Source organism: Orbicella faveolata, unplaced genomic scaffold (assembly GCF_042242905.1).
Source record: "Orbicella faveolata isolate gen_17 unplaced genomic scaffold, um_ofav_v1 contig_48, whole genome shotgun sequence".
NCBI lineage: Eukaryota > Metazoa > Cnidaria > Anthozoa > Scleractinia > Merulinidae > Orbicella > Orbicella faveolata.
Window position 1 is genome coordinate 787,761 of NW_028301578.1, and position 27,902 is coordinate 815,662.

General features: G+C 38.6%; 1 protein-coding gene and 2 long non-coding RNA genes across 4 annotated transcripts; 2 read left to right on the top strand and 1 right to left on the bottom strand.

The window, feature by feature from the left end:
* The first annotated feature begins 5,752 nt into the window (after positions 1–5,752).
* On the top strand, positions 5,753–24,228 carry LOC149095844 (proprotein convertase subtilisin/kexin type 4-like). Its single transcript, XM_089281702.1, has 12 exons — positions 5,753–5,829; positions 5,949–6,038; positions 9,031–9,156; positions 10,300–10,370; positions 18,139–18,227; positions 19,444–19,628; positions 20,342–20,557; positions 21,039–21,139; positions 21,643–21,876; positions 22,027–22,319; positions 22,670–22,840; positions 23,843–24,228. Exons 2-12 carry the CDS (start codon positions 5,961–5,963, stop codon positions 24,193–24,195), a joined length of 1,917 nt encoding a protein of 638 aa, XP_089137828.1. The 5' UTR covers positions 5,753–5,829; positions 5,949–5,960; the 3' UTR covers positions 24,196–24,228.
* LOC149095845 (uncharacterized) lies at positions 11,932–16,159 on the top strand. Of its 2 annotated transcripts, XR_016204702.1 has the most exons (3): positions 11,932–12,525; positions 12,663–12,870; positions 15,573–16,159. It is a non-coding gene; the product is annotated as an uncharacterized LOC149095845 (long non-coding RNA). The 2 variants fall into 2 exon arrangements; XR_016204701.1 differs by having other exon boundaries at positions 11,932–12,870.
* Positions 15,284–17,342, bottom strand: LOC149095846 (uncharacterized). The gene is made up of 3 exons (XR_016204697.1): positions 17,138–17,342; positions 16,063–16,098; positions 15,284–15,421 (listed from the first exon to the last, which is right to left on the bottom strand). It is a non-coding gene; the product is annotated as an uncharacterized LOC149095846 (long non-coding RNA).
* Positions 24,229–27,902: the final 3,674 nt, after the last annotated feature.

Genomic DNA, 27,902 nt, shown 5'->3' on the forward strand with positions numbered 1-27,902 from the left:
CACGTGAAATATTTTAGTAAAACTTTAAAATGGCAAAATGTTTGAATATCAAAAAAATTGCTATAGAATAAACATAGAAGGCAGGATACAAATTTATTACAAATTTCCCCTCTGCTTTAAAAAAACGTTTGGCGACAAAAAGCATTTGTAGCTACTGAAAAGAAGTATTTAACACTGTTATTTTCGAATGCAACTTTCACTGGCACTCATCTTCATCTTCGCTGTCGTCGAGTTCTTCGTCGCCGCTTGTGCTGCTATGGGAGTCTCTTTCACCAATGCTGCAAGAGGCAGCAATGCTTTCCGTCAGAGTGTACTCTTCAGGGTACATGAAGGTGTAAACATAATCTCTGACTTCCTGCTCAAGGTTGGTGGTGATTCTGCTTCTTGCAGCATTAGTGAAATAATTCCCTTCCAAGAGCTGTGCGATGTATGGCCCATCTCTTCTAAATAACGACGTGGCGTGGACTGGACCACCCATAGAAAGATATCCTAAACCAGGAGATCCGAAATTGACTTCTCTTTCTTTTGATTTGTTTTTTAAACAACAGCTCTCTGTAGTATAGGAATTGTAAATATTGTCTTCATGGTGAGCACAATAACGTGAAGTAGGGGGATAATAGAGAAATATTAAAAAAGTTGAAATCTAAATATTGTTTGTTCAAATTTTTTTTTGGGGGGGTCATCCCAAAATATGACCGCCATAAGGGGGGGTGTGTGAAAAAATTGGTAAGCTGAGGGGGGTCATGCGATCTTTAAATAGTGCTTCCCAAATCCCACCAGCCCCCCCTCCCTCATAAAAAATGAACGGTCCCTTATCACTTGTGAACGAATCATCTTAAAGGCTTTTGTTGTTGGGCCATCGTATTTTAACGAGGAATAAAACACAAATAGCGGTGATAAACATATTAAACTTACGCATTTTAATAACTTGACGTTTCGTATGCTACGCAACATACATTTTCAAAAGTGGAATAAAGACCATTACAATTTTTGAAAACTATATAAGAAATGTAAATAAGGGGTCTGGAAGCGAGATTAAGAAACATCTGTTTCTTAACAGTAAAACAATAAAAGCCTAAGCTTATTAATAAAGTATCAGCTTCTCACTGCTGACGTTTACATTAAGAGCCGGCTTAAGTTGTTGGATAAGCAAAGTTTCGAGGTTAATTCACGGTGAATTCTGGTTATTTTCAAGAATTTTAATTATTACAACGTACAGCCATTTTTACTTTCTAAATGTAATACCCAGCAATAAGTATTCTGGTCACGTTCTTCAGTCAACAAACTGAAATACGTGTTCGAAAAAACAAAACATTGGTAAGCTCATTCAGTTTCCGCATATTTTATTCAAACGAAATGGGGAGGGGTGGGGAGATCTTTCATACCACTCAGAAAATTAAATTTATTTAATAAAGAGCAATCATAAAGTTCGAAAAAATACTGTAGATCTGCAGTGCGATGCGATCTTTTGAAGCTAGGTCAGACACTAATGGAAAAAAAAAAAAAAAAACATGCCAAACAGAGGTAACAAACAAGGGTCTCTCCACCTACCCTTAGTCGTGAAGAAAATGCATGCCAGGTCACTCAGCACAACTATAGCCAAAACAGCTCAACAGGAAGCGTTAATTCAACACTTGCTAAGATGGAGAACGCGGGCAAGGCAGTACTTTTGTGCTCTATTCTCCTACTGTTCCTCAGTGGAAATCAAATTTTTGCCACGGACATTTACACTAATATTTGGGCCGTGAAAGTTTATGGTGGTGTGCAAGACGCCAAGAAGTTAGCCGTCAACCATGGCTTGTCCTATGAAAGACACGTAAATTAACTCAGCACACTTTAGTTTTTTGTCTGTGACTCTCGGATCCATTGAGGAAGTAAAGAACGGGACCTTCTCGGCATCTCACTAATGCAACATCGTACGACTGGATTCTCACAAATCGCTTGTGTATATGGTTTAAAACTACAAATTCCGCCTTACTAATTATGAACGTTCCATTTTAGTCCATCGAGTTATGTAAGCTTTAAAGCTTACATTGTTTTTTCCTAAAAACGCCCTGATCTTCCAGCCAAAGATTGTTTAAATACACCTCCAATTTCGCAGGAGACCCGTTAAATTAGAGCGTAGTATTTTATCTGATGTTCCCCAGAATATTGAGCTAAAAGCTGTAGACAGCACATCACTTGATCAACACAAACTGTATTATTGCACCCTTTGTGAAATCTATGATGACATAATGGTCTTAATCTGGAAGTTCGATCTAGGTCGGCTTTAACCAACTTAAAAGCCTCGGAAATGGCCTTAGCCATAATTCCTGACACTGTTGCAAATCCTTCTTGCATGGCAGCTAAGGATATCTTCCTCTTGAAATTCTGTCATAGGAAATTTCCACAGGTTTGCAAAGCCTCGGAAATGGCATCAGCCATATTTCTGGAAAGTGTTCCAATCTATCTCCCCGTCGAATTTCCTTGTCTAGGATGTCTCTACAATCTTGGACAAAATAAATGGAACATCTGGACCACCCCTCCCCCCATTTCAATGATGCCAAAATGGCACGTTTTTGCTCCTTCGCGCCTTCATCATTGCTTTGGGGGGGTTGGGGGATAATTGTTCCATTTTATTCTGTCCAAGATTGTAGGTCGGCGTTAGCCAACTTAAAACCCTCAGAAATGGTATTAGCCATATTTCTGGACAGTGTTGCAATCTGTCTTCCTCTTGAGTTTCCTCGGCTAGGATGTCTCTAGATTGACCTTAGCCGACTTAAAAGCCTTAAAAATGGCATTAGCCATATTCCGGGCAATGCTACAAATCCTTCTTGCATGGCAGCTAAGGGAGCTGTCGAGGGTCCTTCACAAAGGAGAAACGCCAATCTTGGTGCCATTTTCCACAACAAATTGGACTTCAATAGGTGATTCCAGAAAATATCCATACCATAGTACGAGCGGCATCTTGGATTTCCGAGGGAGAGGGGGGTTTCTTGGACTGGAATTCTGAAGGCATGGGAGGGTAACGCAGTTTGGAATTCCAAACGCATTTGGGGGTTTCAGCCCTGAATTTTCACAGGGGGAAGATGACGAAAGCTTCACTTGAAATCGCTGATCTGATAACTTTTCCAGTTTATATATCATCAAGCACGAACCAACTGTGGAAGAAGGGTAAACATTGATCAGGCAGGTGTTAGCAATCACGCAGAAAAGTGAGCGTATGGATGTTGTGGCAAGCTCCATATCAAAAAGGCCTTACAGTTAATGGATGAATAAAATACAAAACAAGCTTGTGTTTCTTTCCAATCTAAAATTGTCGATCAACGATCTTGTTGCGTGAGAAAAACTCGCACCAGTCTCTCGTTTCCAAATGGAACACCTGACAGATTTGTAGGCTGCATCACTAGTGGTCAGCAATTGTGACCTCTCATGCGAAAACGTACACTACGGCTATCCGTTCAAATGCCCAAAAAGCGTTCGCTTGCCGTTTGCCATTCGTTTGTCATCCGTTCGTGATCGATGGGATGCCGTTCGAACAGATTGGATCATCTGTTCAGAAAAATTTCTAGCTGCTGCTATCCGTTCTAAAAAAGTCTTCATCCGTTCGAATGGCTGAGGTCTCCTGTTCGAATAAAATCTTAATCTGTTCGAATGGCTGAAGTTATCCGTTCAAAAAAAATCTTCATCCGTTCGAAAGGCTGAGGTTATCCGTTCGAAAAAAAATCGTCATCCGTTTGAATGGCTGCTGCTATCCATTCACAAAACCATTCAGCCGTTCGATCGGCCAACGGCATCCGATTGGATTCAGGTTTTCGAACGGCTGGGATTGTCTGCTCAGAAGGAACTTTATACAGCCGCCCAAATGGCTGTGTTCGTTTAAAACAAACATTCAACTTTTCCGATTTAAACAGTCATATTTGTCCATTCTGAAAGAGAAACCGTATTTAAAATCATGGTTCAAGAAATCAATACTTTGAACAGATGTCATAACAGCTCATGTTATGCCGTGTTACGATTGCTTGCCGGTTCTATTCTGTTATAAGCTTTTGGTGTCCATTTCTAAGTTTTGTCAAGTTTTGAAAGCAGAATTGAAGAAGTGTGTAATAAAAATTGCAGCAATAGACCTACGGAAGGGAAGCAAAAACACATCCTTTATCAAAACGTCAAGATCTCCTGCATCTAGCCGCTAAGCCGTTTATAGCCATTCGTTCAACACAAACTGTTTTCCTCCGCCATTTGAACGTCTGGAATCATATGTTCCAAATGTTTCTTTAGCAGTTTGAATGCCTGACGTCACCCGTTCGAAATTTTTCGTTAGCCATTCGAATGGCTGGCATCATCCGTTCAAAATTTTTCGTTAGCTGTTCAAACGGCTAGCATCACCCGTGCGAAATTTTTTATTCGCCGTTCGAATGGCTGGCATCACCCGTTTGAAATTTTTCATACGCCGTTCGAACGGCTGGCGTCATCCTTTCGAAAATTTTCCTGTGCCGTTCGAACAGCAGGCATCATCTGTTCGAAATTTTTCCAGTGCTGTTTGAACGTTTACAGCAACCGTTTGAAGTTTTCCCGTGGCCATTCAAACAGTATTTGGAACCGTTTTGAATGGCTGGAACATCCGTTTCTCATCTGTTCGTTAACCGTTCGCCAGCCGTTCGTTTTGACCGTTTAACGGTTATTGGTTAGTGACATTTTCGCGTGAGAGGTCACAATTACTCAATGAACACAATTTTCAATATGGCAGGTGACGGCACATCATGAACTTTACTTTTGTCTTCCACTGGTATGAATATGATCTACTTTCCTGAAAATATGAGGGTAATGAATTGTAAACAAACAGTTTTATTTGGTGGTAAGCAACTTATAGATAACACTTAGAAGGGAAAGCTACAGTGTACTTTATTAAACGTTAACAAACTTGAGTTGCTTGTTTGCGTGAACAAAAATTGTGAGTAGAATTTTCTTGGAGGGGGAAAAAAGCGCAAGTTTCCCGTTTGGTAGAAGTTTTAGACAGTTAAACAGGAATTCCAAAGGGTATGAAAAAAAAATCAGAAATTCTGAAGGGGAAGAGGGGTTAACGATTTTGGAATTTCGAGGGCATGGGGGGTACAGCATTTTGGAATTTCCTAAGGCAAGGGGGGGGGGGGGGGATCAAAATGTTCATGCCGCCAGTGGTAAGGAATGGATATTTTCTGGAATCACCCAATGTCCTTGGACACTTTTACCTTGAGAGCTATTGCTGCTTTCCTTTTTCTATCCAGATGTTTCCTTCCTCTGACTGGTATCTGTGTCTTTGTCAGGAATTCTAACGTACTTTAGAGCAAATTATTGCTGCAAATGTTCACTAGACATAAAAGACTTCTGTTCGCTTGAAAAGGTGGCAACACACTGAGTTTGCGCAGGCACAATGCTATCTCGTGTAAGACCTCAATGCGGTTACGGAATAGAATTCTGAATATACAAATATACATAATTTGACATAATTTGATCATTTTGATGCCCATTTCAAACCCATATTTTGATTTAATAGGCCACGTTATAACTTCAAGGGGGAAAAAAAATGACAGGAAGCAATACTAAAAATGTTTGAATTATCATTTGGAGATGTAGGTTTTGGATTGAAAGGTCCACTTACATCTTCTGAAATTAAACAACTTAGATGCAATTATATTTATGAGTGTTTACTAGGAAGCCTAATGAATATATAAAGTACAAAACTAAATTTGATTTATTTACTTCTTAGCTCTTTGAGGACTATTACACTTTAAAAGTCACGAGATACAGCATCGAGCAGAAAAGAAATCTGAGTCACTTGAGATTGACAGTAAGCTAGATTTGGATCAAAAGGTTAGAATTTCAAAAAGTTTTGTTTGATTTTGTATGTAGATACCATCCAAAAATTATAAATTTCCTTTATTGTAAATTCTAATTTACAGTTTATGTCCTAATAGTTTCTTTTTTAATAGGTTGAATGGTTTATGCAGCAGAAGGAAAAAGAATATCAACTACTGTCTACAGTTATCAGAGACCCTTTACTTAAGGAACAGTGGTATATTGTGAGTTGCCCATTTTATCTACTTTTAAAGAGTAGTTTGACACACAGTAGTTCCTGATGACCATTGCCTAACGTTAACTTGCTAATGGATGTACATATGTACATTGTAACATTATACTTCTAGTTGCTTTATAAATTTCCGCTTACTCTAAACACAATATTGATGGTGACACCCATAACTGTGATATGTTTTTATCTTGGAAAATAACACTTCAATTGGTATGGATATCAATGGACACTCACTCCTGACCATCACCTCTTTGCTTCCTGTTCTGAAGACATTTCAAATATCCACTGACCATTGTAAAGAACTTTATTAGAGAGGCACAAGCTAGGTGTTCAAAGCGATTTTTCAGTTGTAGAGGGAATAGACCTCATGGTTCTTCTTACATAATTTGATTGTGAAGGAAAGTCTTTTTTGTTTTTTCTTCGCAAACCCATGTGACACTAGTGGTAATTTAGGGCGCAACAAAGGCAGCTAGCATATTTTGAGTTCAAAAATGATAAAAAAAAAAAAGTCATATATCAAGTGATGAAAAGCTCTAGGTGATTTTTTAAACTTGCAAGAAACGGAAAGGCAAATACATTTCTTCAGGTAAATGGTTTCATGACAATAAATGAATGTGATAAAAATAACAACAGTGAAAAAGAAAGATTATTGCTATCCACAGAATGCGAACCTGAAACCTCCTGCATGTGAGGCAATTGACTAACCAACTGTGCCACATCTACAACACCATTCATGATGGGAAGAATATTCATATTAATTAATGTGTACTGAAATGCTGGGTAATTTACACAGCATGTTCAAGTGAGTTCTGAGTACGTACAGTTGAGCTGAAGTTCGAGTGAGTTGATGACTGGCTCTGATCCTGTAAGTGAGTCGTTGCCGAGCTTGTACAAGTGGAGATGACACAATTTAACCTTGATTAAACTTTGGATGAAAAATGGCGAGGAGAATTGAGAGAACTTGAACATTGCATTTTGCTAGATACAGTAAGCTTATACGGTTGCTGTAAATTGATACATGTACAAGTATGGCCATGGTAAAATGATATGCCTTTCTTTGGTTGAACAAATGGTTGATGAAGAGAAGAAAAGACATTGCACATGGTTGCAAGTTTTGCAGTCACTGATATTGCCTTGGAAAGAGAAGAAAAAATTAATATTTATAAATTATTTACAAGGTAAACAAGAAATCATTCACAGTACAACACATAGGCATTTTACTTGGTCACGCAACCAAGTACTGACTCTGCCAAACAGGTCTTAACTTTGTTGATCTGACGAGACACGCTGCTGTTCTTGTGGTATTAATATTGATTCCATGCTGAACATAGAAAGGCAAAACAAATTTCAAAGCCCACACTTACTTAACCCTAGAGCCTATAATGTTGTTATCAATGCCTTCATAACTGAAGATCAGTTTTAGAACTCATCAAAGATATTAATATGCTAATTTGTAACCTTACATACATACATACATACATACATGCATACATTAATATACACGCATACATACACCCATAGGTACACACACATACATACATACATTTTGTTTTGTTTTCAAACCATTTTATTTTCATTTTTTAACCTTATATTTGTTGAGTGAAACAATGGAACTGGGCTAAGCTAAAGAGAATGCAGCTGTCAGTAATAACAAGATTTGGCAGGGCAATATTATTGAAGAACAAAAAATATGTATGGGTTATTGACCAAGTGTGAGGTCAAGATGGCTGGATATTGGCCAAGCTCTTTTTTGCGTGGTCATGGACCGAGACGTAGTTGAGGTCCATAAACTCGCAAAAAAAGAACGAGGCCAATATCAAGCCATCTTGACTGAACAAGCTTGGTCAATAAAGGATTTTTTATGTGGCTTTCGGGGAAATTTTTCTTGCGGGACACGGCAGGTAGTCCCGAGCGGGCAAGATAGCTCCATCTTGCCCGCTCGGGTAGCCAATCACAGCGCAGGATTTTATTCATCTTGCTTGCTCACGGAACTAGCCATATAATAAATAATTATATAACTTAGAAAAGGAAAACCCAAAATACAGGGATTTTATTACTTGGTTGCGCATCTGGCCAGTACTATGCTTACCCTAATAGCTGTAGTTATTATATAAGAAGCTGTACTTTCCTTGTGATAGCATCTTCAAGAAGGATGACTTCATGAATGTTAATCTACAGTGCCACAATTCTCCTTACGTTTTCTGTTACTGTTACATTTTGTACTATTTCTTGCCAGGCCAGTGCACTTTAGCTTCATTCTTCACCTCTCTGGCTCAATATACATTTATATGATAATTGTATAAATTTTATAAGATGTTGTAGGTCAAAATGAAATTCAGGTTAAAATGAAATTCCTTTCTTTGTCTCATTACCCTAATTATTCAGGGATCATGATTAATTAGGGTTAGAAGACAAATAGGAAATTGAGAATCAAACTAGGTTAAAATCATTTTAACCTGAATTTCATTTTTGCCTGGATTACTGTATGACCTTATGCATTAAAAACCCAGTTCAGTGGCATTAAAGCTGCCATACTTACTGATCATCCATTTTCCAAGTTGAGTGGTTCATAGCCACTTAAAGTTCCTAACAAGAAAATTCAGTAGTGCAACAACTAACTGTGACCAGCCAATCACATGCAGGCTGAGTCTTAAACAAAAAGGTCTGGCTAATTTTAGCTGCTAGCAGTAATTAAAATATAGAGTTTTAAAAATAATTTTACACCCTGTATTAAAAACTTTAAACCCTGGGTGCAGACAAAGCAACTGAACCGAGAAGCTTTGAAAAATAATTTGTTTTTGTCCTAGTGACTAAAAGCAATAACAAAAGGAGAGGACTATAGGACTACAGCTGCTGTAGGAGTATGCAATACTTTATTTGGTCAACTGTTTTAATTTACCCAATTACATCTTGTATATAGACATATTAAATGATTTATAAATCTCTCCTATTTATGTTGAATCTTTCCTTGAATCTCTTTTTAGGAGAGACCTAAATATCCAACATACAACATCACTTCAGTTTGGCCGACGTACACAGGGAGAGGAATTCTGGTGGCAGTACTTGATGATGGAGTTAATGGGAATCATCCTGAACTATCATCTAATTATGTACTGATTTTGAATTGTTCAGTTTCCTCTTATTCTTTGCATTAACACTGGGGGTGGTGAATGGCAAAATCCAAGGCTTATGGAAAACCCTTCTTAACATCTGCATGAGACTGAGACTTTCAACAAGTTTTTAAAATCTGGGCCTAGGAATATGCTTTACAGAGAATAGCAAATGGGAGACTTGTTAGCTAATTGACTAACAATTGTGGCAAACTTGGTCATTAAGTGGTAACTTGGTATTTATTAACCTAGATTCTTTTGAACCAGTTAGAATGACAGTCGTGAACAGTACAGGTGATCGTGAGTTCTAGCAATTGAAGAGCTGTGTTCATATCAATCAGCCTTATGTTGAATTTTAGGCCGTTTTTTCTTTTTTCTTGTCTCTGATCTGAAATAGCAAAATCAACATTGTTTCAGGGAGAAGGGGGGAAGATTGAGGGTCAGGGAGAGAAATGTTTTCAAGATGCTCAGAAATCAAATTTTACTGCTGAGTGTCCCATTACTTTGTCGCCCATTGTGGCTCTGATCTGCCTCAATCTCAGCAACTGGGCTACAAATTATATTTTAAACACTCACCTGGACTTTTTTCACTCATTTACACATTTTTTGGAAGAAAATCTGCCTGGGTCTAGATAGCTTTCTTTCAAGCAAAGATGGCTGTGTCTTATGCCAATACGATACATGTACATGTACATAAAATAATGATGCTTCTGTTTATAGTGTTCAAAGTCAAAATCAAATCCCTGAGAATCTTAGCTGTCTTCTAGTAACAGGGTTCGTACGGGTCCTGGAAAACCTGGAAAGTCCTGAAATTTTATTGTGGCATTTTCCAGGACTGGAAAGTCCTGGAAAAGGGCTACTGGTCCTGAAAAGTTCTGGAAATCTGTTAAACTCAAGTAAAAAAATATGAAATGTATGGCAGATAGTAAGGAGAATTAACATTAAGATCTTTGGAGTGAAAGGGTGAATGTGAATTTTAGAGTCCTGGAAAAATCAATCTGAGTCGTGGAAAAGTCCTGGAAAAGTCCTCGGAATTTGTTTCTGAAAAAGGGTGCGAACCCTGTAGTAAGTCAAAGGAAAATAGGAAACAGAGCAGCGAATCTGAGGAACATTTTTGTTTGAAAAATATTTCTTCTCTTCCAGGTTGCATCTGCAAGTTATGATTATGTAGAAAATAATCCAGTACCAGTTCCGAGTGGAGGAACAGTGTCAGGGTATTTTATTTCCTTATTTTGGTTTGGTTTTTGTTTAAGATCTACCTTCAGAATAATTGGATCAAAATTTGAGTACTGCTCAATTAATGTACAATTAGAGACAGGCCTAAGGATGGAAGAGGGGGTGCTACTTCCCAAAAAAATTGGGTGGGGGTGGGTTGCCCGCTTCCCAAAACCCTTACCCTATTTATGACCAAAATCTGTGATTTTCCTCACCTATTTATGACCTGACCCAAAATTGGTACCCTATTTATGACGCAACCCTTAAATCAATACCCTGTTTCAGGCCCGCTTAATATAATTAGTTTCCTAGTTCAGACCAATGTTAAATTAATTAGAAGTTGACAGCAATTATTGCTGCAAACTTCTAGTCTTAAAAACATACTGTCCCAGAGTGCAAAAACCACAGTACCCTATTTATGACCAGAATGGCAAAAATCAATACCCTATTTTATGAGCAAAACAGCTGAAAAACCATACCCTTCTGGGGCCACACATACCTATACAGGGAGTACCCCCCTTCCAGGGGGAGGCTTATTTGAGAACAGATGCACTTTTTTGCCATCTCTTTTGAAGTGTTTATGTACCCAAACTGTAAACTGTAACATGGTTAAATCTTCTCAATATAGGGATTGAATTTACTCTTAAATGAACAAGACAAGTTTTTCCTAACTCAACATCAAACTAACCTTGATACACATATATATTGAAAGATAGGAGCTAGCATATTGTTAAGTGCACTTGCATGTATCAGTAGCAAGCTTTTGTTAGTAGAATAGGGGTGTTGCTAAAAGAAATCACAATTAGGACTGAGTGGAATCCAATTTGATCTGTAAGTCAAATGCATGATTAGCAAAGTTGGACAACCCTTCAGGGGCAGTTCAGAACAAATTGGATGACACCCAGTCCTGTTACTAAATTTGCTCTGGACAGAAATTGCATACAATTTCACCAGAAGTAAGGCTGTGTTTTCTAGCCTGTGGATGAATGTTCATAAGTTCTGAGATAAAAAACACTACAAATGGGTGCACGTGCACGTCACATAACATTGTTGGATTCCTGGTTGTGGTATATAGTTAAAGAGTGTTTTTCAATTGAGTGTCGCAAAACCAAAACCAAGTCAGTTACTTACCAATTAGACTACTCACCCAATCTTAAACCATAATTAATAGTAAAACCAAAGTCAAAACCAAAATATTTGCCTTATTACTTTCGACACCCAATTGTATACTGATCTATTCTAATTCATGAACAAATAACTGAAGACAGTTAGCATTTTTCATTTCCTTCTCACTTCCTGCCCTCTTAAGAGTCCCACTTCCTGCCCTTTTTCTTTCATACCACTCTGCCCCCTCTTCTCCTGAGCTCCTGCCCCAGCCCCCTGTCCACACCAATAAATTGTGGATGATGTAAAAAAAATAAAGAAAGAAATACATGTACATCAGAAAAAGCAATTAGCCTTAGTTTACTGTGAGTCTTGGTTTAGAAAATACAAGGTTAAATTTGTTAGTTGTGTCTTCCTTTACGAAACGAGCAGATCTGTTTATAGTCTGTGACAGATCTGCTGGCACATCTGTAGCAGATCTGCAGATAATCTACAGATGATCTACAGATTATCTGCAGATCATCTGCAGAATGTCTGCAGAATATCTGCAGAATGTCTGCAGAGCGTCTGCAGCGATGATCTGGAACAAGTCTGCAAATTTGCAGACACTCTGCAGACGAAATCAGCCTATCATGTTAAACAAAAAGCCCACAAAATGCACCAATCAAACAACGTTTATTTAAAAGATAGACAGAGGAGGTCGGTTTGTTATTCATCAAAAGTAAACAATTAATGTTGACAGATAAAGCAAATAATATCACTAGCAGGAATTTAAAGTATTTTCTTAGCGTGACATTTTCCACATATTCCAAATGAATAAAAAAAACCTCGGGTAGCAAGCACTCCTGTCAAAAAATCTAGGCTTCACGTAGCCTGCGAGCAACAAGGGAGCTTGCTCGCAGGCTAGGCTTCGCGTGCTTTTTTTGGTTCGCTTGGCAGGTTATTTACAGAAACGAGTTCGAGTAAACTGGATACTAAGTGAGATTCATTTCCTTCTCGTCTGTGCTCGGCACCTGCTTGACATGAAGCCAGTTTAAAGGAACGAAAGAGGTAAGTCATAGAGTACATAAATAATGCACAACAGCGACCGCTTATCGAGTTTTTGTTCGCCTTATGTATCAATTTTTTCATTCGCTTCGTAGCTTACTTACATATATCAACAGATATCAAAAATATTTGTTTATTAGGTACTCGGTTCACGTTGCAGCATTCTACTGTGGCCTAAAGTCTATGGTGCACTAACCTTCGATCCCTGAACGGCTTGTTTTGAACATGTGTCACTAATATTCCAGCACACCAGGGCCGAGCGAAGACCGTAATTAAGAGAGGTCGCTACCAAGAGTTTACAGAACACTGACGGAATCTTGACCCGCACTGTTAACGCATACTGAGAAAGTACGCTTACACATTTGTAACAAGTTTAGATAGTGTATTGTATTCTAGTAGGTAGCAATAAAAGTAAAACCTAAAGCCAACTTGGCATATTCCGTTTTTACAGATCAGTCAAAAGATTATTCACGATATGCGACCAATGATTAAATGTTACTTTTAGTGTGACCTTTTCATAAGGTCGGTTTCTAAGTCACTGCAGTGAGTAAATCCAGATTTTTCAAGACATACAGTATTCTCAATAAATGAGTTTACTGTCAAGCGTTGTAGATTTCGTGTGTTCAACAGCACACATCCAAATACTCGGAATAAACATAATACACCCGCACTTGATTCACACACTGCTCTAAACAAAAACTAAACATGAGTTTAATCCATGCTGTGAGAAATTACTAACTCTTTGTAAATATTTTTAGTGATTCGACAAAATGTTTCATTCTCTTCGCTCAGCTAATACTCGTTTGTTTACATTGTTCGATCGCATTATGAAACTAGTGAGACAATCTCAGATAGTGCAGAGCGCAATTGATAGCTCTGGTACAGTAGTCCCATAAGTACTCACCCCTACTCGGTTCACTTCCGGTTTGTGTCTACCTTGGTAGTCTGCTACGGCTTTTCCCCTTTGCAGTGTGTATGTTTCAAGGTTGTATTTTCATTCAAGGTCCAAACATTACGCACAAATTAATTACTACTGGTGCTTTAAGTTGATTTTCGTTCATTTTAAATTCAACAATACGCTGAAGCAGCAAACGTGACAATTTAGCTCTTCACGCCAACTTTGTAACTTGATACTTTTGTTTTCCTCGCAAAGCCATGTAATATGAAACCCCTGTTTTCTCCAAAACATACGGAAGATGTCCTTGTTTTTTGGAGATAAATGAAAGAAAGTTAAATATCTGATGTAGTGATGAAGAAACGGAACAGAGACGATGTTTTACTAAAAATGCCAATTTTTACCGATGAACAAGAACTAATTTAATTATCAGATAGTCACGAAATACCACTTTCTTTTTCTGTTGCCACCTTTGTTGTTAACAATAAAACAATTCAAAATTAACACACAACGATATTGATGGCTGAGAAGCTTTTCAACGAAAAGTATTGAAGATAAACAGCGCTACTAGGCCGATATGAATGAGTCTCCTCAAAGACTGATTAAATTAATTTGCGCTTTCATTAGGTCCCACGGCGTCTGCAGCAATATTTGAGCATTTTCCTGGTTTCTTTTGTTACAAATTCACAATTTGCGGAGTATTAACGCCACTAACTTGAGAACTTTTTGGTCTCTCTTACAGACACAATTAAGGCAAGAAATAAACAAGTCGCTAAGGAGAAGCAATATATTTGAACTCTGACAAGCACACTATTGTAGATTGAAAACAGCAGATGATATTTGTTGAACCGACCTGTTTGTAATTCTAAAAGCTACGCAGCCACAGTAACGTTTCGCTTTTGCAATAAAAGGGACAACTGGCGCTACCTGAAAAGTAACTGCCGTCCTTGGTCACATGACACGATATATAAAATACTGCGTGTAAAGATAGTGTATAACACTAACAATGCTAGAACGCATGCGTCTTACATGTTGAGCTCTACCATAAGGAAAACCACTCAACATTTGTGCGTGATTCCGTATGCAATGTATCCTTCACCTAATATAGAAGCCACGAACCCTAACTAATCTACGCATGCGTTTAGGGCAAATTAGTTTTGTTCTAAGGAGAATGGTACCACAAGGAGAGCAAGGGGTTACCTGAAACAAATATATAGCTTTGCGATGTTCAAAGTTAAGCGACGGCGATGGAATGTGTTTTACGTAGAGTACACATGTACCTTTCCCACCCTACTCCCATTATTTCCTTGCCTCTAGACTAATTAATTAATTGAAATTAATTAATTAAACAAACATTAAAGTTTACACCTTAGCGCCATAGCGCCATAGTGCCATAGCGTCATAGTGCCTTAGTTCCTTAGCGGCAGGCAACCCCCATAACCATCCCAATAGTGCACTCTGCACTAAAAACTACATTTTTTTTTCCGTTCAACAACTTCTTCTATTGCTTCAATAAGCCCATTTTCTCGCAAAATGTTTTCTTCATTTTTTAAGTCCAAAATACAATAAGTGTGTCACGCGGCAATTCGAGCACTGCAAGTTACTGAGTGAAGAATTATCTTGATATCTGTTTTTTGTTCGCACCAAAATGAAAAAAAATACTGAGGGAATTTTATCGATGATTTAAGCATTTAGCCTCACATCAGTGTAATATCAATTTTCACTTTTCACGCCAAAGGAAGAAATAAATAACTTGGATACATATTGTTACATTATACTGATACTGAGAGAAAAACTGTGAGCTGTTTTCATTTCGTAGAAACGGTCACGGTCACAAAAATACATGTACTTTGGTAGAACTTTCCATTCTTATTTAGTTACAGCTTATCTATACTTCCCTGAGTTTTTTTCTTTTGGCTGTTCCAACTTTGTTTGTTAAAATGCGGTTCATCGGGGATACGGAAAACTCCAGTTCGTTGAGAGTGACAAACCTTCCAACATACGCTATAACAAATAAAAATATATTAGTAAACTACATGTATGTATTACTTTTAAAAGTAGTCAGTTTATTATTATCGCAATTATAGCAATATGATTACAAAAATGCGACACATCATCTCTGATCATGTGTGTTTGTGTACGTATGTTTCTACAGGTTACTGCCTGATGCCCTTGCCCTTTAAAGTCTTCACCACATCTTGATTCAGAGCCTTACTAATGAAGCACACCCGCTTTGCTTGTCTGTGTTCGGGAGCCATGGGCAAGACTTGTTGCCAGAGTCTCCTCACTGAAGAAGGCTTCAATTAACAGCAAGTATAATTTCTTGGGGTCTTTATCGCATTGACTGTATGTGAATGGAGTTAAGTTTAGCTGAGGATATGTAGATTTCAGATCCTGGCACAAGTTCTTGTTTCCCAGGGCCTGCAACGTAGTATTTTTTACTCTCATGTTGATTACCAGACGGCAAGTTCTCGAACCTAATCATTAAATTAAAATCTAACAGAACTACTTAATACTAGCCTGTGCGTATATCACGAGTTTGATTGTACTACTAATACTACTAGACGGTTTGATTGTAATACTAATACTACTGGACGGTTTGATTGTAATACTAAATTGGTTATTAAATCGATTGTTGAACCTACCGAGTTGGAGTTAGTTTCCGCTGCCTTGTGAAGAGTCTACAAAAGAGTTGAATAGTTTTAGGTACAGAAAGTCAGAATAAAACCCAAAAATTGCCAACCTTCTTGTGTAAGTTGACTACATAACTAAAGTGCCACTCAGTCCTACTCCAGTTTGTTTCCAGAAATTTTATATTTTGTACATAAATATCTATAGGAAGCAACAGATAAAAGCTCACAGGCTTCATAAAGTCACATTTACCTCTATTTTGCGCTCCAAAATTAATTTATTCTACTTAAGAAATTGCATGGCTGGATTGCCTGTTCATTTCAAAAACTACCCATTTAAATGTTCCAAGCGTCCTGAACTGGTCTTTAAATGTTACTATTAACTACAGCTACGTATGTGCAATGTGCACGCAAATCTGCTCAAACAGTAAAAATCTGTAAATCGCGTCACCGTTACTCCAAACTTAGTTAATATGATTTCGGGAAGAATGCTGTGAATAAAATTGTTTCTCCATTTGCCGTTCACCTCTGATAATTACCCTGTTTTTTGAACGATCATCAGAGTTTAGTTAAGCTGGAATGTTACATTAAAAGAGGTCTTAAAACAGTTGAAAAACCACCAACCTCCAGTCTTAATCATTTTCCCTGGGTAGGGAGTATTTTTACTGGTCCTCCTTCCTTTCTTTCCCTCCTCCCAGTCAACCATGGCGTCTAAGCCCTCGAAGATTTCTCCGGCATAATGTACCTGCGAAGCACTTGCGACGCTATATAAATCTTCTTCCGTCAAAAGAACTATAGCAAAAGCCATCTTTTTATGTCAAAAAGCAGTTTCTTACAGACTGTCTTGTTTGCGCGCAAACTTTGAATGTGACACTTCAACTGAAAGGAATATCAGTGTCAGCAACATCTCCTACTCTTATTGGACGGTTCAAGTGTGACAGGTGTCGGGTATCAGCCAGGAGAATCTGTCATATTCGCAGCGGCCGATGAGATTTCACTTGTGGTTTTCTCTCTTTGTCGAGAACAGCAAATAAAGGTAAAGATAATTTGTACATTTATTTCATTTTCTTCATGGCTGCGATATACTTACATGTTTATACCCCCAAATTGAGGCATCACATTTCTTGTCACTAACAAACATGCCACTTAGGTCACCCGGTTATGCAAATCAGGGTCTGCGTTACTGACTCATTCTTGTAAGATAATGATGGTTTGAAACGTGATGTATTTCACCTCTGCCATTTCCGGGGCGTAGAAGACATCAAGATTTTAAGAACGTCTCCTTATGTTTTGAAGCTGTCGTAGGTATAAAAATAATCATAGTACAGAAATTTAACCATCGTATTCCACTTTTCATGATTCATTCACGTGTTGACTTCAACTTTCGTATCGTTGTTCTATCAACACTGATATGTCGATCGATGAAATGCTTTTCCCTGAGCATTTGGAACTGGGAATTTAACACCAATGTGCCCTGCAGTGCTCTTAAATTTTATTGAAAGAATGTGTTCGGCATATGTGTCTAATCCCTATATAATAAAAATAAATTAAGGTCGAAAGTGTATTTATCATTTAATTTAAGTGTTCAATTGACGTATAACATTTGATTTACTAGCACGTTGTACGTAAGTGACTGACCATTTATGCCTCTTATTTACGCATTTTCAATGTTCGACTATCTTTTTATTCGTAGAATCGAACTATTTTATTCATCTCAAAACGAACCAGTCATGACTGATCCAACTAAGGTTTATACCGAAGTGACGATACAATGAATGGTCTATCGATCCGGTTTTTGGACTTCAACGTGTTGCAGATCATCTGCAGACGCTGCAGATATTCTGCAGATCTGTTGTTCGTCTGTTTTCGTCTGCAGTCTTAAAATCGGGAAGAGTTTTCAAGCTCAACGTCTGCAGCAGACAGAAAACAGACTCTGCAGACGATAAATTAGTCTGCAGTTGATCTGTTTTTGTCAAAACAGATCTGCTGCAGATCTGCTGCAGATCTGCTCGTTTCGTACGGGTTATTTATTCACAGAATAATAAAATGTAGCTCTTCATGATAATGATTCTAAGTTGTTGATGATCCTAGACATGGTAACATGTGTGCTGGGGTTATAGCTGGAGCAGCTAATAACAACTTGTGTGGTGTGGGATTGGCATACAATGCCAAAATTGCAGGTAAGTCAGCTGGTCAAGATTAATAGCTTACAAAAAGCTGAATAACTGCCCTTATCTTGATACTGGTACATTGATAAATGATGTGGGATTTAGAGGTTTTTTCAGGTTTTTGGCCCCATGAAAGCCATCTTCCAAGATAGTTCCCAAGCATATAAATTTACACTCTGTTCAAAGCATACATGTATAATGATATACATGTAAGATCTAATTTAACTATTTACTAATATTAAACTAATTTTAAGTCTATTTTATAAAAAAGCTATTTGGCCAGAACTCATTGCAGGTTATACACTGTAGTCTATTTAATTCTATTTTTTAAAACTCTTTTTCAATACATTTAATTACAATTCTGTTTAAAATAATAAAATAGATTAGAACTTAGGTTTAGTCAAAATATAGTTTGGAGGATTCAATCAGCCTGCTCTGTCCGCTTTCTGAAAAAGATTACACTAAAAGAATTCTTTATTGGACGAAGAGGAAAATAGAATTGAAATAGTGGTATTTACAATCTATTCTTACAGTTTTGAGTGACTGTTTTTTGTTTGCATTGTATCTAAAAAGACAGCTAGTATTCGAAATACATCTGCTTGTAAATACGTTCTTCTAAGGTAGAGAGCAGGTAGAATTGTATTAGTTTTATTGGAATTTGAATTTTGCAGTTTAGTATATCACTGGATTCTATTTGGTTCCTACATGAATCAAAAGAGAATTTACTACCAGGCGGATCTGTTTTAAAAGACATTTGAAGCAGTAGTTGTTTGTCCCATGAAACTTGATAGCAGTTTAGGGTGGTCACAAAGTTTTGTAGTTGGCAACTTTATTGTTGAAGTAGGTAGTTGATTTTGCCTTTCCTTGTAAAGACTGAGACAGTCATATACCCTAATAGATCAAAGTAACTGGCCAAGAACATGAAGTAATTGACGATTTGTGCTGGCAGTGGGCTGGTTTTGATGGCCCTGAGGAGGGAACCAATTTTCGTGGACCATAAAGCTGCTGCAAAAAAAGCCTTGAAAGTAGTAAGAAAATCTCGTTCTCCATTAAATACTCTCCGTTAATTAACTAATTTGGACTAAATGGATGTTATTAAATATATGTATCAAGTGTACATAAGTAGAGATTAAATGGAAAAAAAAAGAGAGAATAGATGTGAGACATGCCTTTGATGAAGAGGCAAAGAGCTAAAGTAACTGCAAACTTTCAATCTCCCATACCTCAGGAGTTCGACTTTTCGATGACGATATTGGTGTCAGGTCAACAGATGCCACAGAGTCAGCTGCCCTGCTTCACAAAATCGAAATTGTTCATATTTACTCAAACAGCTGGGGACCAGGGGATGGGGGCTGGCAGGTTGCAGGTCCTGGAGTGCTGGCCAATCAAGCTTTAAAAAATGGGGCTAAAAAGGTACATTTTGAGTATAAGTTATGTGGTTTAACATGCTTTTCTACAAAGAGTAATGTAATAATTATTGATATTATAAAAATTAATACAAAGCCATTTAGCTGAGAGAAGCCACCGGCCTGCTGGCAAATAACACTGAACAGAGATTAATGGAGGATGATAGATGTTGCCTAGATGGAACAAAGAGGACTGGTGCTCATAGGTTTTACTTCTGTCAGGAAAAAAAAAGAGAGAGAGAGAGAGAGAAAAGAAGAACCTTTTCCATATAGGGAGGGGGGCTAGGGAGGCGTCATCATGGTCTCATTATTAGTTTGCTCACCACCTGATCATGCGGTCCGAGTTTGAGGTTTGGCCGAGAACGTCGTATTCTGTTCCTTGGTAAGACACTTTACCCTCACAGTGCCTCTCTCCAACCAGGTGCATACATGTAAATGAGTGCCGGTGAATTTAATGCTGGGGGTAACCCTGCGATGGAATAGCATCCCATCCAGGGGGGAGTAGAAATACTCCTAGTCACTTATGCTACAGAAACCGGGATTAGCACCAGCCTGATGGGCCACTTAGCTTGTATTCAGACTTAATCTTACTTTATTGGAAGCGCCATAAGCAAGAACGTTCTACCAGTCTCTCAGAGAATTAAGCAACAACAACAAAAGGAAAAGGAGACATAACCACTAACAACAAAGGAAACAGAACTTTTTTTTTTTTTCTTTCAGGGTAGAAGGGGCTTGGGTGCGATTTATGTCTTTGCAGCTGGAAATGGCGGCGTTTTTCAAGACAGTTGTGCCTATAACGGTTATGTTAATAGTATTTACACTATTGCAATCACTGGTTTAAACAAAAATGGTTCGAATCCAACCTATGCTGAAGACTGCCCTGGAATCATGGCCACAACTTACAGCAGAGACACATGGAAAGGATACGGAAAAGTTGTGAGTGAAACAGCTGTCAGTTTATGAAAGGTTTTACAGTTCTCCCCTTATCCCCCAACGCTTCTTTGCTTTTTCCCAAGAAGAAAGGGCCAGTAACCTTCTCTTTGGGGGCTGTGAAAACTAGTAAACTTTTTAATTAAGAGTACACTCTGAGTACCGCACTCTCTTCATTCCACTGTATATATCGGTATTGGTTGTTTGGTCTGGATATTTGGCCCTTTTATGAAACTCAATAATGACCAACAAGGTCTCTTTTTACGAACTTAAACTGTAAAGTGTTAAGCTGTGTACAATGAGAGCTGCGAATTCTAAGCTTGAAATTGAATTTAAAAACATTGAAGGGATATTTTAGTCTGGACGCCATGCAATTGTGGTGCCGTTGTGAAACCAGTTATCAGTTAATTAAAGTGGTTGTAAATGAAGAATAACTGCGTTGAATTAATGTCTTTCCCCTCGTTTGCCTATTTTTCCTTTCATGCAGATAACCGCTGATAAACAGTCTGGATGTGTTGACAATTTTGGAGGAACGTCCGCAGCGGCAGCGATGGCTTCTGGTCTCATTGCACTGACACTTGAAGCAAAGTAATTGAAGACTTTATTTCTGAGTTTCAGTGTGACCATTGCTGTGTGGAGGGTGACATGATGGTAGAACGTAACTTTCTGCTTCGCGTCCCCTTTCCTATCGACCCCACTTGTCTCCCTCCCCTCGCGGTTAAATGGCCATTATTGTGCCGTAAGAAAATAAATCAAATTTTGTGTTAGCCCTCGCTGTAAGCGACCCTAACATTCTATGCCTTTAAGAGTGATCAGTTCCAAACCGTCCTTAGTTTTAGCTCTGACAACATCATGCACTTGGAGAACGTGTTTGATACAACTGACTTAATAGTAGAATTAAATTGAAGCACATTTCTCTCTGAATCGCAAACAAGGGAAGACTCCTCTAGAATATCATTGACCGTCACTGATGTTTACTACGTTTACTACTTTTTGGTAAGTTGATATCTTCTAGTGTGAAATTATGTTAAAGCAGAATTATTAATCTATTTTGTGTGGTGATCGTCTCACCACTAGTTTTTGTCTTACAGTCCCGACTTAACATGGCGAGACGTGCAACACGTGATAGCCAGAAGCGCGAGACCAGCGCCTGGGGGAGTCCCACTAGAAAATGGAGAATGGGTAAGGAACAAAGCTGGCTTAACCTTCAGCAAGAGTTATGGCTTTGGACTGATGGATGCTGGCAAGATGGTGCACTTGGCCAAACACTGGAGAACAGTTCCGCAGCAACGAAGATGCGAGTTTAAAGGTCAAGATGAAAACAGGTTTGGCTCAGTTTGTGGTTTGTGTTAAAAGTTTGTTGATGTGATTGCAGATTTCCGGTGATAAAAAAAAAAATGAAGCAGTTGTGACATAAAGCCTGCTACTATATGTATAAAATATTAATTACGATGCTTCTCTTCTTTCAATTACAGACCAATCCCTTCTGAGGTGTCGGTAACATTCGCTAGCTGCGAGATAAAATTCCTGGAACATGTTCAGGTCAAGGTAAATCTTGATTTCACGCGCCGAGGAGATCTGGAGCTGGAGCTGGAGGCTCCTAGTGGTACAAAATCACCACTGACTAATCGACGGCATCTTGACAACTTCACCGGATTTAAAAATCTTACAAACTGGGTTATCGCTACCCTTTTTCATTGGGGAGAGAATCCTGAGGGACAATGGAAGGTGAAAATTGGAAATTTGGATAGGAGGTACCAAACTAAGGGTAAGTACAGATCGGCGACTTTCATCTCGAAATATTCCGTTCGTGTTAAATTGTACAGTAACTGAATAGTGTGAAAATGTTTTTGTTTTGTTTTGTTTATTTTTTTGTTCTTAGTGCACAGTGCTTTCTACTTGTAACGAAAGCATTTTGGACCACGCCTGATTGTCTTCCTTTTATGTTCCACCTCAGAAACCTCAAGTTACCTGATCATAAAAATGCGGGTTAAATCTTCATTCATGTACATTGGTCGTTTGATTCATTAGTTAAACTGATTGCAGCCTTCTGAATCACATAGTGCCTTATGGAAGAGGACTTAAAACTAATGCTTGCGCTGTGTTTCTTCATTCTAGGTACACTTTATAGCTGGTCGTTAATTTTGTATGGAACCTCTGAGGATCCCCTTTCAAGGAACCGTCATGCCCCAAATAATTCCGGAAGCTTCACATTTCCAACATATGCAACAACATCATATCCTACAAAAGAACCTGCTACAATCTCGCCGCGACCAACTTCTAAACCTGGTAGGCGAAACTTGTCGGTTCGTCTTTTGTTTTTGTCGCCAAACACGAGATAATTAGGGACACTATTTAAAAATTGATTTTATGTTTACGGAGAATGCTGTTAAAGACCGGCAAAAAAAGTTTCATACAAGACTATTCATTCTAATAATATAAAGTAAGCACCACAGACAGCCAACCGATATTGCACAGACCATCCACTAATTCACACACAGTGGACAATTAATGCAGCTGTTAATTAGAAGCTCAGCGATGTTTACTTTCCTTAATTACGAAAAATTAGTTAAACTACAACTATGGACTAATTCTTCTGGAAAATGCGCAAAAACGTGAAATCATAACTACAGTACCTACAGAATAAGAGCACCCCTATTCCCCTTTTCAATGTTTGAAAATGGTAAAATGTAAACTTGTGTTAGATGAAAGTGTTATGCCAACATTACACAGTGGTGGGGAGGGGCAAAATGCGTATAGGATGACGTTTACTCACCCTTGTGACTAAGCTTGTAGCTTTTCGGGACATTTTGATCTGTTTTTATAAATCAGAATAAGTTTCCTGAAATACCGTCAAAGGATAGTGGTCAGGAGTTTGTCCACTTGCTCAAAGGTTACAACCATTTTGTACGGCATCACAATCGGCACCACAGAAAAACACTGTTGATGTTTTTATACTCTTTTTGTGTGCTTGAAGGGCAAGGCTTTTTGATTCTTGCAGTCGTTTTGAGAAAACGGTATCTTTATCAGTGAGATAAAATGCTACTAAGCAAACACGCGTACGGTAATTTTACATGTATTTGCATCGACGACATACGCGTGCGTGCTGAAAAGTATCGGACGGAATTCTGACTGCAAGTTTCTTTAATTCCTCTTCTTTATAAACTTGCAAATGTGGAACAACTATACTCATTGCTTAGTGCTGCCCGCGTGACCTTTCAAGAGTAACAATTTCATTGACATGAGGTTCTTCAACATTTTTTCATGAAATTTCAATCTGTTTTTCCATAGGTCCCAAGAAGGTAATCCTGATTATCCTTATTAGTGTTGGCGTTCTTGTCCTAGCTGGGATTTGTCTTTATCTTTCTAATCGTCTGTGTCCTGAGTGTGTTCCTGTGTGCTGTGTGCTGTGTCTTGGTGTGTTATCTCGCCTGCTGGACCGTGTGCTCTCGTGTCTCTCTGAGCTGTGCCGATGCTGCCATGGTGACCGGAAGACAATCCACAGTGGGATAAACCAGACGCAAACAGAGCAGCAAGAAAAGCAACAGAAAGAGAAATGCGACGACCTTGCTAAATATCCCAGACCTGTCCGCCATGGCTCATCTGTATATTCGCCGGATACTAGTAAAGGATATATGGTTTAGAGCGTTATTTAAGGACGCTGGCTTGAAAATCTGCTAATGTATTTTTTTTTCAAACTTTAACTGCCGTTAGGTAATGAGTAGGTCAGCTATTTCATTCCAGGTCTATATCGTGTGGAAAAATACCCTGATATTAAAAAAATGACGCAAGAAACTCGTCATGATCTCTCAGCATGTTAGTTCTGTTGCGTCATCCAAATTTTGCGATCCTTTTTCATAAAACTTAACCATTGAAGAAGCATTTAAAGCCGTGGCATAGAGAGAGCTCAAAACACGGTAGAAAATTAGGGGCCACCGAGTGTCAAAGATCGTTAAATCCACGCAAACTGCGGTAACTAATAACACTATTGTTCAATTTTATTGCTTGACGAGCATGCTCATTACATGAAGTGTGCGGGATTGTGCGTTATTTGCGTGCGCAGTAATCATGCGCACCAACAATCAGCGCGAACATCCTTAATATAAAGAGACAGGAACGTCACTAAAGGCCAGGAAAAGAAAAAATAGCGCCATTGTATTTATTAAAAACAGGAAACAGAAAACAGAATTTATTCAATTAATGCCCGAAGGGATTTAAACGTTTTCAGATATATGTGCAGTTTGAGTTTGATTGTTTGAACAATTGACAAGTTTTGTTTTGTTTATTTGTTTGTTTGTATTTTTTTTAAAATTAATATGTATTATAGGAGCGGTAACAGAAAAAGAAACAGAACTTGGTAAATTAAACCCCGAAGGGGCTTAAACGTTTTCAGATATATATGTACATTTTCATTTTGATTGTTTGAATACTTGACATGTTTTGTGTTTAGAACGTGGTTTTAGAAGAAAATAGCATTAAACATGATATTGTAGTAGCGATAAGGCCTTAGTAATTTAGTAATATTGTTCCTACAATTTTCATAGGGTATGGAATGTGCATGTTGAGTAAGGCTTATAAGACTGGTATAAAGTTTGTCGACAGTCATTGATCGGTCGTAGTACGTTCCTATCCAACAATTGTTAGATCAATAAATCATCTTTATGGCTTTCCCTGTATGATTTTCATTATCATTATTGCTTTTCTTTCTTTCTTTCTTTCTTTTTTTTCGTTTTTGGTCCGTGTGCCATTAAGTTGTATCGAATAAATTAATTAGTTATTGTAAATTCACACAAGACGAACGAGCGGTCAAATTTCGGGTAATCAGAATGGGCTCACCTTTAAACGCTCTTCACATGAGAATAAGCTATGATATGATAGAGTTATACTCGTTTTCTCATGGTTTGCCATCAAATAACACCAGATTTCGACCTTGGACCCTCACTCCTCTCCAGAGACACTTAACGAGGTAGTTTTTAAGAATTCATGTGGGACCTCCATGGCCACCAAATGCCTAACAGATTCTTTTTAGTTGCTGGGAAATTTCTATCAATCTACTCGTTTTTTTTTTTTTGTGTGTGTGTGTGTTTTTTTTTTTCAGCAGGAATGTCTCAACTGCACCATGATCTAGCAACTCGTCTTGTTAACGCTAGTCAACTGGCAGACACGTGACCCAGACTTGCGTCATGTGACAGTGGGGACGAGTCTACACCCGTTTAGTAGGGAGAGGAAAGGGTGTGGCTCCAGAGGGCTTAGGTGATAGCAATTAGCTGTGGATCCATGGTCGTATCTAAACCTTCAGTGAGGAGAGGGAGGAATTCACACGGGTAAACAAAATTCAACAAGCTAGCGAGTACAAGCAATCTGCGTGAAATACCCGCATTCCAGCTTAGAGTAAGGTTAATGACGGTGAGTGCCCAGGAGTTTCCCAGACAGCGAGGAAACGGCTGGGAAACATAACTCAAAGAGCAGATCCGTTGAGTATCCTTAACGCGTAGAAAAAGTCAGGCAGGGCTCGATTTTTTGTAATAGATTACGTTTTCAATTCCAAGCTCTTGCGCTGAATGGCAGTAAACTGGCGGTCCGAGAGAGCTGTCGCGTGATGACTGGGTTTACGGTTAGGGTGTGCCATATTGGTACCCTTCCGAAGGAGACCAACATTGCGTGTCCACACAAACCTCTATAAATGTGGGTGAACAATGTCTCTGAATAACGCAGGTATGAAAAACGGTGGTGGTTGAAATATCAGACATCTATCAAATCTTGGATTCCTGATTGAACATATTGAATGGTCACCGTTTTTTCTTTCCAATGGCACGACAGTAAACTGACCAGCTATATTGTGAAAGTGTCAAGCTCTTGGTTTTCGTCCTCTTTGACAATGGAACGCTCCACGGTAAAAAAGCAAACAAGACTTTTTGAGACATTAACCGAGATGAAAATCATTGGTCCTCCATAATTGTTATCCTTTAACTTGCCGCCAGTTTGTAAAGATGAACTTTATCGGTGTACAGATGGACTTCCGCCATCTGACAGCTCTCTTTAAAAAGTGGACAGTTAGAAATGGTCCCAACCACATAGAAACACTCTATTTTGAACCTTCCACGAGCAGACACCTGTCTTAAGCGGATAGTTTTTCTGGTCCAGAGGCCGTGTCTGCTTACGGGGAGGTTCGACTGGATTGGCTTCAGCGGGTCGTGTTCGGAGGGATTCCGGACACCGCTTCTGTGCGCTGTAATCACTTCGATTTTCCTCTCCAAATTCATGTGACGAAGGGGCGTTATGGTTTGACAGCGCCTGCCCTTAAGAGGAAGGGACGAGCTGAATATTCCCAAAATCTCGATTCCTTATGACTGCAAAAATGTCATCGACTGGATAAGGAAACGGGCTCCTTCGTCGGGCGCTATGATAAACAGGTGAACCATGTAAAGATCGGGAACATGAATATATATTCCATAAACCTTCCCTACAGATATGTTTGCGCCATCCAAACTCATGATGGTATATAGAAGAGAATATAGCTAAATAAATATAGATGAATTCGGTTGAAATAGAGAAATTTTCACACCGCAGACGTTAAAAGTATATTTAAAACTTGTCTGTAGTGATCCGTAGTGGGATTTTGTTTTGTTTAGCATGTTGAGGAAAACCTTTTTTATCTCAGAATTTCTTGTGACTGGAAAACTGTGTCGTGAACCCGAAAGACGATATCATTGCTTCTGAACCATTGTTATCCTCTTTTTCATCGGTCGAGTCTTGTCGTCGATTCTTAACCAACTCGAACTCTTTAAAGGTGTCAGTTAGGTGCTAAGACACGATCTACGATGCCATGTTTGTTTTGGATGCTGCGACTAAGGAAATTTGCTTTCGCGGACTCCCTAAAATATGTGAATGAACAAACACAATAAGAACCAAAAGACCTCTGGGGAGTAGGACAGAGGCAATTTCGTAATCTTTTCAAAGAGCTACTTGCTTCACCTTATCCGCAATGAAGTCTATTATTCCACTCGCGCTTGTTGTTGGATATGAGACGATTATAGCCGACTCATATCCAACGCGCACTCGATTGTATTTCACAGACTCCGTTCGAAATATATAAGGGAACAAATGTTACACCGCTATTATAAGCAATGAGCATTTTATTATGAGCATAATAAAATATCTTAATAGTTTAACTATAAATAATAAAATTCAACCGAAGAGTAGAGGAGCATAGAGCTACTTTGGGGATAAGACCCCGACCCCAGACTGAATTAAAAAAGGGTTTATAGTAAAATGCTCTGAAAGTTGAAGCAGACGACCAGTCGGGATAAAAGCATTGCCAGCTGCTGTTGTAGATGTACCACGCAAAGAG

Excerpts from the sequence above, each read along its gene's own strand:
- LOC149095844 (XM_089281702.1), top strand. The coding sequence starts at position 5,961 with ATGCAGCAGAAGGAAAAAGAATATCAACTACTGTCTACAGTTATCAGA. Across the intron at positions 19,629-20,341 it reads TAAAAAATGGGGCTAAAAAG|GGTAGAAGGGGCTTGGGTGC; the intron begins GTACATTTTGAG and ends TTTTTCTTTCAG. Across the intron at positions 22,320-22,669 it reads TAGGAGGTACCAAACTAAGG|GTACACTTTATAGCTGGTCG; the intron begins GTAAGTACAGAT and ends TCTTCATTCTAG.